The 12,645-nt window shown below is 39.7% G+C and overlaps 1 protein-coding gene across 1 annotated transcript; it reads left to right on the top strand.

Moving 5' to 3' along the window:
- The first annotated feature begins 295 nt into the window (after positions 1 to 295).
- On the top strand, positions 296 to 12,440 carry LOC124056753 (inter-alpha-trypsin inhibitor heavy chain H3-like). The gene is made up of 23 exons (XM_046384522.1): positions 296 to 459; positions 3,071 to 3,106; positions 3,270 to 3,293; positions 3,964 to 4,121; positions 4,221 to 4,325; positions 4,414 to 4,576; positions 4,696 to 4,806; positions 4,913 to 5,041; positions 6,013 to 6,129; positions 6,228 to 6,396; positions 6,897 to 7,022; positions 7,400 to 7,581; positions 7,711 to 7,896; positions 8,582 to 8,721; positions 8,914 to 9,074; positions 9,296 to 9,325; positions 9,422 to 9,466; positions 10,002 to 10,046; positions 10,319 to 10,432; positions 10,529 to 10,727; positions 11,164 to 11,339; positions 11,433 to 11,544; positions 11,653 to 12,440. The coding sequence occupies exons 1-23, from the start codon at positions 319 to 321 to the stop codon at positions 11,792 to 11,794; spliced, it is 2,811 nt and encodes a 936-aa protein (XP_046240478.1). The 5' UTR covers positions 296 to 318; the 3' UTR covers positions 11,795 to 12,440.
- Positions 12,441 to 12,645: the final 205 nt, after the last annotated feature.

The following is a 12,645-nucleotide window of genomic DNA, read 5'->3' as shown; positions in this document are numbered from 1 at the left end:
AAATACATTCCTGGAAGGGAAAATCCCATCATTTATATAACCTTCATTCCTGCACTTGCACTTCCATGGACACACGTACACACACCAGTACACTGTGAAATCAGGCACCGGTAGGCAAGTTGGGGCTAGATGACAATAATTCCCCCTTCTCCCACACACACATACCATTTTACGGGAAACCATGCACACTATCGTACACAAACTCAAGAGTTGCAAAGGATCCCTCCCTCTGCAGCACACAGTGTGGGCGGAGTATAGCTCTTATGGGAAGATTTGATCCCCACATGCCTCAAATTCCCTCCACACTTGTTTTCGGCCATGCTGAGGGAAAGGCTCTTCTGTTTTACAGGCATGCCAGTGGCAACAAGAGTCATGCTTATGTGGATCTGCATCTGCATTTGGCTTCCAGCTCAGGTCCAGGGAGCTCTGGTTGTTTCCCCCAGAGATGCTCTGACACAGGTATTTAAAATCAGTCAGCCAAATTAAGTTTGTTTGTCAAATGTAATCATATAAGATACAATTGTACTGATGTACGTTTCTTTCAGGTGGGGTAGCACATCCTATTGCATGCCAAACTAACCACTCTTTGCAGGACCTTGCAGTCCCAACACTGTTTTCATACCAGCCAGTAAAGTTCCTTGTCAGGACACTTGATGTTGCAGAGTAGAAATTCCATAGTATTTGAGGAGATACCTGGATTTTACTCACGCGTCTAAGGTGAAACAGTCTCCACCTTGTTTACTCACCATTGAGGCAGTATTGAGGTCAGGCATCAGATGTCCACCCTCTCCACTGTCCACTGCCGCAGCATCATGTTGACCATTGACATATATAAAGATGAACAATATGTGTTCACTGCCTTGAACTGCACAGAAATTAAGCCAAAAATATCTTGGATGCGAGTGCTGCTATCTTGCTCTGATGACACTGATTTGGAACCAGAGCCTGCAGAGTGACCACTGGGTGTATGAGCTGGTGTAGAAGCTGTCAATCACGACATTTCAACCAGCATCAAATAACTAATTAAAACTAAAATTATCTCAAAAACAAACACTTGACACAATAAATATACATCAGGGTGAAAAGAACTACCTAAAATGACAGAAAATATCTTGTATGTATTGGGATGTCTTCACATCATCAGATGGGAGGAGATGAAGACTTTTATGAGCAGTTTCCGTGCTTACCCCTCAGCTTTGTACAGGCCCTCGTCTGGTTAAAAATATCCAGTGGTTTTCATGCTTACAGCTGTTGAAACTCTGTGGTCCTTTGTCAAAATTATCCAGCAGCATCTGTCTTCTGTACTTGTACTTCTACAACTTCATATCACAAAAGCAGACAGTGAGGTTGGCAGAACTCTCACCTAGGTGGTGCATGCTCTCAAGATGGAGGTGGTGCTGTGTTACATAGTGATGAAGAGACGAGGTAAAGGCTGGACTACTGACAAGGTGCTTCAGGCAGTTCAGGAGAGAGTAAATCCATTTGGATGGGAAACCTTGCTAACCTTCTACATTAACTAAAAAAAAGCTATGCTACACACTAACAAAACAGAAAAACACGAATGTCCCCTTTAAGGGGGGGTGCAACTCTTCCCCTGCTTCTCCCCAGTCGACTACTTATCTTGCTGGCATGTTCAGCAGTTTGCATATAAACAAATGTCTGTTTTGTTATTTTTTGTTTCCAGCACCTAATTAGTTAGCATTCTATACACTGTTCTTAAAAGTTGGCTTAGGTTGTAAGTGTTAATCTTTGCCATGAAAAATCTCCAGGGATGCAAGACGTTGCGCTTTGCATGTCTGCTAACATGTCTGCTTTTATTCCCTGAAAAGGGAATAAAAGAAGATCTGTTTGGAGGGCATGAATACCAAGGCTGTGCAGAGAAAAATAGAAAAAGCCATCAAAAGGGTTACTAATACTGAAGCATTGACAACTGAGATTCTCTGAAATTTTTTAAAAACTGTTTAAAGAGCTTCCACGTCTAAAAACGATTTTGTTGTTTCGGATTGTGATATTACTTTTTATTTGTAATAACTTTAAAAACTTAAGTTTAAAAAGATACCTTTGAGTCTAAATGAGCCTCATTAAAAAATATCCTCAGCAATCTAAAACATTAAATGTGCATTAGGGTGTGAGCAGAGCTGTTTTAAGTCCTTTGTTGTAAATTTAAGTCAAATTGCGAGTCAATCCAAGCAGGTCCAGTCAAGTCTCAAGTCTGTTAATGCACACACCCAAAGTCTGGTCCCACTTGTTTAAACCTTATTCAGTAATGGTGCAGCTGCCACACTGTGAGGATTTGGTCCTAAAGTTTGGACCTGGGCTGTCTTTGGTCAACAAAGCTCAGAATCAGCTGTGTTTAACAATTAGATTTTTGAAATTTTGTCTTGGACAGGCCAAAATTACACCATATAGTGACCTTTGGGCTTGACTAAACCCTACATCCCAGGACTACAGCTCTGGTTGTCTCCCAAATAAAAAAAATACAAGATCCAGTTTGCCCCTGCCTTCTGTTCTTCATTCCTCCGTGCATCAGTTCATCAAGAGGAATGATCCTGTCATTCAGACCTTGTCATAACTCACCGACTTTTGAGTATAAAGCTTGGTTTACCATTCAAGTGTGCCAAATTGTCTATGTTGTTTACTCACTATACCCTGCTTGCCTGTTGCTGCATGTTTCTTTTTTTTTTTTTTTTTTTTTCGTGAGACCTTCATATCCACCAATCTTTTCCCATGCCTGAGCCCAATGTTTATGTATGGGTCACACCTTCGAGACAAGTCACTGCAACTTAAGCCTGATAGTCTTGAAAAACTTGCTCTAAATGACATTTTGCAAAGACAGGGGTGTTAACTTAAAACTTAAAATGATATCCAAAGAATTAATACTTTACATAGGTACGACTGATGCGAAATCGTTTGAAAATCTGTGCTTCTCGTGCCATGCTGTAACTAATGCTAAGCATTTAGAGAAATCTCAAGTTTATAGTGATGCCAAACGGCCATACATTCAGTGCACATCTTTTTCCAATCCTGCATTTCCTTAATAACCATGTAGTCATTCTATGTTGTGTTCCAGGAGACCAAACACACTATGGGCACCAGGCCAATAAAGGTACTTGGCTAAAAATATTTACTAACATAAGCGTGAAGTATTGTTTTGTTGATTGATTTTTTCCGTGCTCTGTTCATATGTTAATCATTTTTATTTTCATTCTGCTACCAAACTTTTGAGTGCAAAAATAAATGTATATTTTCTATCTCTTTTTCTTTGACAGAAAAGAAGCACAAACTCTGAAAATGTAAGGAGAAAATTTTTATATTAAAATAAATTCAAACATCAAAACCAAGGTATGATCTTTCCTAACAACAAGGTATTTATACGTTAATGTTAATGTTAATCCATCTTTGGCAAATTAATCGTGAAAGCTGGGTATGATAATTCAATAATTCAAACTATGGTCAAGAGGACTGGTAGCTCCTATCTCACAATAGTGGCACTGTTTTATTTGCAAAATGAAGTCCACATTTTCTCTAAACCTCATTACTTCCAGATGCCTCAGTCCCCTCCTTTGTCCCTCCCTCGCTGGTGTCCACTGGCATGCATTTTCTCCTTGCTTTTTTGGAGACAATAAACAGGAAGTGGAAACTGGAAGTGATCTCTCCATCTGTGTTTTATTCCTTTCTTCATTTGCCAGTATGACAGCCACTAAAATTTCCTCTTAGCCCACACTATGTTTACAGAACAATGACCTCTCTCTGTTTTGTGGCAAGAATCATTTAAGGACATTCTTCATAACATCTGATACAGAAGCCAGTAGAGAACCAGCAACAGGCCTCCAGTCTTTGCTTGATGCTATAAAACATGATGTTTTAGAATTTGTGCGACTGCGATTTATTGATATTGAAGCCCTAAAGAAAACACTTCACTCAACAAGCATGTCCAATTTCTCTCTCTGCCCAACCTCTCAGATTGTGGAGGTGCACAGCATGAAGGTAGACTGCACTGTGACGTCTCGTTTCGCCCACACTGTCATGTCCTCCACGGCTCTGAACAAAGCAAACACCTCTCAGGAAATCTTTTTCGAAGTGGAGCTGCCCAAGACCGCCTTCATTAGCAACTTCAGCATGTCAGTCAAACCTAAGTGCTTGTGACTTCATATTTTCTCTATGTTTGACCTATGACTTGACCTTTCGCATTGTTGGACAAATGTCCTTCTGCCTCACAGGAAAATTGATGGTCAGGAGTATGTTGGTGAGGTGAAGGAGAAAGAGAAAGCCAAGAAACAATATGAAAAGGCTGTTTCCTCTGGACAAACTGCTGGACTGGTGAAGTATGTTGCCCTAGAAAATACTGGACACGAAGTGGTGGTGGTGGTGCTGCAAACATCACACTAGAGTTATCCATGTCCATCGTTACAGGGCTTCAGGAAGAAAGATGGAGAAGTTCTCAGCGTCTGTTAACATTGCAGCCAAAAGCAGCGTGGATTTCATTCTGACCTACGAGGAGCTCCTTCAGAGAAAATTGGGCCAATATGAGATTCTGACTCGAGTTAAACTCAAACAACCGGTGCAGGAGTTTCAGGTTGAACACACTCTCTTGTATTGTTTTGTAGGGAATTTTTAGGGAATTAGGTTGCAGTGATTCCATACTTGATCTGCTTCAGTGATTATGTGTGCATGCATGTCTGTGTGTGGAGACAGATTGTGGCAGACATCTATGAGCCCCAAGGCATTTCTTTTGTTGACACCGCTGCAACTTTCCTCTCCAATGACCTGCTCTCCCTAGTGGAGAAAACAGTCACAGACACACAGGTAAGGGGTTAGAAAGATTTCTATCCTTTGTTTAAAGATTTTAGAACTTAATGATTACTCTTTTTTTCGAGCAAAATGGAAATGAATCAATCTGCTTGTCTTTCAGGCACACATCTCTTTCTCACCAACACTGGAGCAGCAGAGGAAATGTTCAGGATGTGCAGACACCATAATTGACGGAGACTTCGTCATCAAGTATGATGTGAAGCGAGAAGAGAGCTTCGGGGAAATTCAGGTCAGAGCCCAACAACAACTTTGTAGCAACACATAAGAGTCAATTATACTGAATATTATTCCCCTGCAGGAACACTTTCTTTTTTCTCACATAAAAGGAGCATTTTGCCACATTTGATGCAAATATCCAATCAGCATTAATGGTAAATCTAGTCAACTTGGCATATTTTAACTGAGAATGTCTACATGTTCCGGGATGCATTTCACGTGAGTTCCTGACAATAATGCTCAACTACCTTAGCCTCTACATATGACTTTGTTAGCCAAAACAAAGTTAGGCTAACCCACCACCTGCAGGAGGAATCAGAGAGGTCCGGTGCAGTGTGCATTGGATGGCAGACAAAGGCGGAGACCTTGATGGTCCGAGCCCCGGGTGGTGAAGCTAGCTGTTGGAATTGTGAAATTCATTGGAGCAAAATTTGCTGTTTGTTTGGTGGAAATACATTCTTGCCCCATGTCATCAGATGCTGCTGCTTTGTCTCATGCAAATGCACAGGATATTTATTTTTAGCATGAAATACTTTGGTTATGTTCAGGCACAAGGTTGAGGAGAACAGTGGCTATATATACTCTGGCTGACTGTCTGAGTCAGCTTAAACACTATAAATGTATGTAGCTTTCACTAGAGGTGAAGAGAACAGTACTTGTTTTTTAACACCAACTCTTGCTGTACAAGTCAAATGACAATGCTGCTGCCAGAAGAACAAGAGATCTTGAGGCAGGAGAACTGAATACATTTACCACCATCACTGACTGGACATCCATATAAAATATCCTGACATTTGCCTGTAATTCAAACTTCAAATAGGCTCTTAGAAATACTTTGCTGAATGAACTATAAGCTGGAAATAATTAGCTTATTCCTGAACTTACTTTTATTTCCACAACGGTTTGAAGGTGTGCATAGCTGTGCCCTTGTGCTATACTGGCTTTGCTGTATTAGTTTTGATGAAATACTGTATTTTCCTTCAGATTGTGAATGGGTACTTCGTGCATTTCTTTGCTCCGTCTGACCTGCCCAGAGTCCCGAAGAATGTGGTGTTTGTGATTGACAGGAGCGGGTCAATGAGTGGACAAAAGATGAGACAGGTAAAAGACTTGTGTGATGTGTGTAAATAAGCACCACACTGTGTGCATCAGTGTATGGGTATGTGCATCTTCATATGTAAATGTGTGAACTTTTGCAGACCCGGCAGGCACTGGAAGCCATTCTGAATGACCTCCACGAGGAAGACCACTTCGCTCTCATTGTGTTCGATAGCACCATTCTGACCTGGAGGAACACTCTTACCAAAGCAACAAAGGACAATGTGTCTGAAGCCATTGTTTATGTCAGGAAAATACATGACAATGGAGGTTAGAGGAAAACAAGTGATCTCGAGTTTTACGCCAAATGTTTTGTGCAATTCCTCATTCAGTGGCCAAGAAATAAAACAAGAGAGTCAAGACAGTCAGAACACTTAGCTATGCATAAAACATGCATGGTCATCACCATGAGCTCATCAGGAAACATGCCAAGAAATGACCACGCTCATAACACCATGTAAAACCATGTGTTTTCATTTTAACACTTTATGATTTTGCATACAGATTTTTGAGCTTTGGGGGTACTAGTGGGTGTATTTTTTGACAGAGCCAGGCTAGCATTTTTAACTTGCTTCCAGTGTTTATGCTATGCTAAGCTAACAACATGCTGGCTGAATCTCCATATTCGCTGTACTTGTTCTCAGCGAGAAAGCGTATTTTACAAAACGCTGAGCTGTTGCTTTACAGAAAACACAAAGGGCTTGTTACTTGATTCCCTCTTTTATAATGTTTTCTCATGTTTATTTGCTCTTTGTGTCATTGCCTGTCAGCCACCAATATCAATGATGCTCTGCTGAAGGCAGTGAGCATGCTGGTCAATGAAAGAGAAAGTGGCAACCTTCCAGAGAGGAGTGTGGATATGGTTATTTTGCTGACTGATGGAATGCCAAACCATGGTGAGTTACCTTGAGTTAGAAGATTAAAATGTTTTATTCTCCAATTTCAGAAGTCACTACATGTAGACCAAGTACAGCATCTTAAAACAACCTAAAACAAGTAGTTGTCCTGCCTTGTCTGTGTACTCTTCTTTCTGTTTGTCAGTAAAGACCTGAGAAATATCCTCTTAGGATTGAAAAGTGGTCTGAATAAAGACTTATTTTTGGTACGTGTACACAGTGTGTAGGACTTGTAAATCCAATGATTGGATTCACAGTAGAAGTCAAAGTTTTCAAAAGGATGACAATCTACTAAATACATTTAGTAGTATGTTAAGTAACGGTCTTATCTGAACCATCCATAACACACGTATGCCTGCATGTATGTGTGTTTGCAGGAGAGTCTAACCTCCAGCAGATTCAGAAGAACATACAGTCTGCTATTGCAGGGAAGATGTCCATGTTCTGTCTTGGATTTGGAAATGATGTGGATTACTCCTTCCTGGATGTAATGTGCAGACAAAACAAAGGACTGGCCCGCAGAATTTTTGAGGCTTCAGATGCAACACTTCAGCTTCAGGTATGGCAAAAAACATTGATCTACAGCAAAGACGACGTCCATGCAAGTTTGGTAGTAAATATTTGTTTGAACCTCCAAAGACATTTGGGAATCAGATACTGTATGATTTGGAGTGTGTCTTTGTTTCAGGGTTTCTATGATGAAGTGTCCAGTCCTCTGCTCTTTGAGGTGGACCTGCGATACACTGGCAATGCAGTGGACTTCCTGACAAAAACTCACTACAGCCAGTTGTTTAATGGCTCAGAGATTGTGGTGTCCGGTCAGATGACGAACACTGACTACGAAAACTTCGTAGTGGAAGTGTCTGCCAAGGGGGTGAGAAATGGACAGCAGTATGTCAGTTAAAACATACAAAACACTACTGAGTCAGGGTGATGAGCAGACGACATTAACATGTCTGAATAGTTAATACTAAAAGATACTATGAATTGAAGTAGATTGTTGTAGTCCAGTTATTTTAACTTACTAGCTGTTTGAGAGACACTTTTTTCCTCTGTATCAAATCACTATGTCATGATGGTTTACTCCTCAGATATTTAGGGATGGTCGGTTCAGCATGTTTGGTTACAGACTGAAAAACAACTGTTAGGTGGACTGCCATGAAATTTTGTATGTGTGATCATGCATCCCTAGTGGATCAATCCTATGGAGTTTAGTGATCCCTTAATTTTTTTATCAGGTTTCATCAGGTCAAAATTCCATTTAATCCAATATTTTTGTTATTTGGTACCAAATACCTGCAAAACTCACAACATTCCCATCAACCTCAGCTGTAGTTTGTGCTAATATGTAAATGCTGGCATATTAACATGGTAAACTGAGATGGTGATTGCGGTACTTACACTGTACTTAGCTTAGCTTCAGCGTGTTTTTTTTTTTTTTATCATTGTGAGCTTGTTAGCATGTTGATGTTTGGTATTTACTTCAGCACAGCCTGACAGAGCTGCTGGCCTGGCTTTAGTGCTTAATATTTGTCATTTGATCTCTCCTTTTTCACTAGCCTGAAAACGACTTCTGGGCGCAGGGTAAGGCCCGTGTGCTAAACATGGATGTGACCTACCCAGAAAAAGGGTACATCTTTGGGGACTTCGCAGAGCGTCTCTGGGCCTACCTCACCATCCAGCAGCTACTGGAGAACAGGTTTGATCATCTCGGTCATGTCTGTCAGCTTTATCTGCACCTGGACCAAGACTTGAACCAGGTTTCTCTGCGAAATGTGACAGATTACTTAAAGAAATTCAGATCATTTTAAAGTGCAGGCTTTTTTTATTCCACATCATGTGTGTCATTTCTTTTCTCTTTTCTTTTCTTTTTTTATTTTTAATCTCCCAGTGAAATTGGCACTCAGCAGGAGAAAGACACCAGGACAACTAAGGCCATGGACATGTCCCTGCAATACAGCTTTGTCACCCCTGTCACCTCCATGGTGGTCACCAAGCCTGAAACTGAGGACAGTTCAAGCAGCCTGCTCATCGCTGATAAGTTGACTGAGGGTAAGAGAAATGCAAATGTTTGATTAGTCAGTAGCTGTTTTTTTTAAATATTATTATTATTGTTATTTGTAAGAATAGAAAAAAAAGTGATTATAATCTGTTATTTGAATATTGAAACCACAACATTTGTTTTCATAACACATTATGAGAAATCTTTTGAATGATTATGTGTAAGCAGAACGTGCTACAGACCTCCGACTAACTGTCGCCTTGTTCCTCAGACCAGCGTCAGAAAGAAGAGAAATTTGGTGGTGAGTCTTTAAACTTGATTATGTGACATACTTTATAAATCTTATTTGGGCTAAAACGATTTTACTCAAGTATGTTTTTATTATTTTTCATTGCAGCTTCATCCTGGGTCAGAGCTTCCTCTCACCATAGGCAGTCACACGGTAAGCTTTTTCATAAAACATTAGTTCAACTTTTACATAATTTTATATTATGCTTTGATTGTTCCTGCCACTTTCACTTTAATCTTATAACAAAAACTTTTGTTAGCGCACTGAAGAATTTTGAAGAAGAAAATTTACTGTTTTCCTTTCTAAAATGAGGTCATTACTGTGGTCGCCCCGATCAGCTATCATGTTGACTGAGAACAACAGAAATGCAACCAATAGTTTGCGGCTAATTTCTTTTTTATTATTTGTAAGAATGGATAATGATAGCCATCTGCTGAACTGACTAATAATCCACAATAATCTCCATTTTTAAATTTGTAGCATATTGTTAAAATTACAAGAAGTTTTAAGATATCAAGCTAATTTTGCATTATATTTCGGTTGCCCTGTTTCACAGACCAGCATCAGAAAGTACCAATACACAGTAGTACAACAGATTTTTTTACTTACTCATGTAAAAATACTTTAGAAACATCCTTTTGGACAGTTTAATTATACTGATGTATGCTTTTATTATTTCTGTTGATAGGTTCCACCCGGTCCAAACTTTCCAGTTCTCGTAGCCGATCAAATGGTAAGCTTCTTCGTACAGCATTAGCTTAAGTGTCCTGTTTTGTTCATTTTCAATCACAGCAGTTACTTGATTCAGCACATATGTGTCTTGTATTTAATACTGAAGAACTAAGAATAGGCTCCATGCTGCTGCACTCAGGAATCTAATTAAATAGTGTTACTGATGCTGCAGATCGCGTTTAAATATCACATTAAATAACACACCTCTTTGGCTTTTACTATTATATACATATGCTTTCTGTTTGACGTGCTACTTTACCGATGCTGGTACAGTGGACGGAGATCCTCATTTTATGATAGAGCTCCCAGACAGAGACGACGCTTTGTGCTTCAACATCAACGACAAACCAGGAGCTATTTTCAACCTGGTCAGAGACCTCAAATCAGGTCAGACCTGAGTCTTACTCACTCAAACGCTAACAGAAACACAACACACCTGTTCTTGTGGCAACAAACATCCGACAAATATTCTCCATTTTTCAGGATTTGTGGTGAATGGCCAAATCATTGGCAAGAAGAAAGTTGCGGATGGTAATGTCAACACTTACTTTGGCCGACTTGGCATCATCCACCAGAAGCTGGGGGTGAGGCTGGAGGTGAGCACTCAGGATATCTCAGTCTCCCACGATGGAAAGCAAATCAAGCTGCTGTGGTCTGATGAAACTTCAATCAAAGAAACCAAGTGAGTAACGCTGCTTTGAAAAGTATTGTTAAAAGGTACTGGAAACAAACGTGTTTTAAACTGAAATGGATTATTTAGAAAGGTATTTTACTGTTTTGGTTAAAAGTGATTTTTAAAAATGAACCTGAAGGAGTTTTCAGAGTAATTTCTAATTTGTTTATCACACAATAAAGTACCTGTAGTAAACACACAACACAAATTTATTAAACCGCCCATACAGTATATCAAGGATTAGTAAAATATAAGGAGAAATAATCTAAATAAAAACTACATATAAAATAGGATCAGATAAAAGTACAAAACACCTAGTCTTCGAACCAACAGTGAAAATATACTGAAATCACACTGACATATGAATGTTCTCTTTTTTCCCCACATGGCTCCTGTGAACCACATGTAAAACGAAAATAATCACAACTTTTTGACTCTCCTCCAGTATGGACTTGAGCCTGACTAAGAACTGCAGCCTGACAGTGACCCTGAGGCACTCAGTAAAATTTGTGGTCATCAGACACACAAAGGTTTGGAGGAGACGCCACTACCAACAGGACTACCTCGGTTTCTACACCCTGGACAGCCACCATCTGTCTGCTTCCGTCCATGGTCTTCTAGGTAGACAACTGGAGAAAGATTCATATCGTGATGCACTGAGTTAGTCATGTTTCCCAATTCCAGGTTTTGAACAAGTAAATTGTTTTCCTCCAGGTCAGTTCTACCACGGGGTTCAGTTTGAGGTGACGGACCTGCGTCCAGGTGAACTCCAGGAGAACTTAGATGCTACCATGTATGTGAAGGGACAAACACTCAACGTGACCAGGTGCACACCCCTCATGAAGTCTAAACACACACATAATGGACTGAAGGTGCAAAGAGCATTTTCTTTTTGCATATACACACCTGATCATAGTTTCTGTCTCCTCCACAGACACTGGCAGAAGGACTTCAGCAGCCAAGTGAGGAACGGGGAAAATATTCCCTGCTGGTTTGTTAACAACAATGGAACAGGCCTAATCGATGGGAGAGCCTCCGACTACATTGTGTCAGGGCTTTTTAAGACGTCTTTTTGAATTGTGAAAAATTGAAATCTCAATTGCACTGGGACCATATACTTATTATCAAAGAGTGTTTTGTGGGGAGAGACTGCAGATTAATATAAGTCACAATGTGCCTTCATTCAGAAAATTATGGTTTGTGAAAGTTAGAATGTGTGCAAGGTAAAGTGTAAGTGTTTACTGATGACATAAAGATTTCTGATATTCAGCTGCCATAAAACTATATAAGCCTGCAAACTCCACATAACAAATTAACACTTCAACTAAATGTCCTGCTGTAAAGCATGCTTGCTTCCTGTCAGTGTGGGAACTTTGGATCAAATCATGGTACAGTGAAAGTTCAGTAATTAGTCTCTAAATCAGATGTAACTCATTTCAGATGATCACTAAGCTATTTAACATTCTATATTAACATCATGTAAGAGTCAACTGTACACATTTTGTATGTGGGTACTGCCTGTGTAAACTGTCTGTAAAGTAAAGTTGGACCTATGCTTAATGTACCTCACAGGATTAATACTAGTAATATACAGTAGATGTGTTCATTCATTAGCTCAATAATTGTATGTTCATCTAACAAACCTCACCATCTGTCTTACAGTCATATTTTTCACTTAATTGAACATCTTTTTATTACATAAAAGCTATATCACAAGAGTGATACATAGTTGTCCATGGTCTTCTTCTCTTTGCATGTATGTATTGTATTTTCGGATATGTTTTAACTTGTTACAGCACAAAAGCAATGCATTTATTTTATTGGGTTTTTCAGGGACATTTCAAAACAATTATTTTCTTTTTGTATCATTTCATGGATGAGAGGCTCCCATCATTGTTCACATCCTGCCTGGGCACAAGCACATGCC

Source organism: Scatophagus argus, chromosome 3, assembly GCF_020382885.2.
Source record: "Scatophagus argus isolate fScaArg1 chromosome 3, fScaArg1.pri, whole genome shotgun sequence".
Taxonomy (NCBI): domain Eukaryota; kingdom Metazoa; phylum Chordata; class Actinopteri; family Scatophagidae; genus Scatophagus; species Scatophagus argus.
This window is presented reverse-complemented; position numbering and strand designations above follow the sequence as displayed.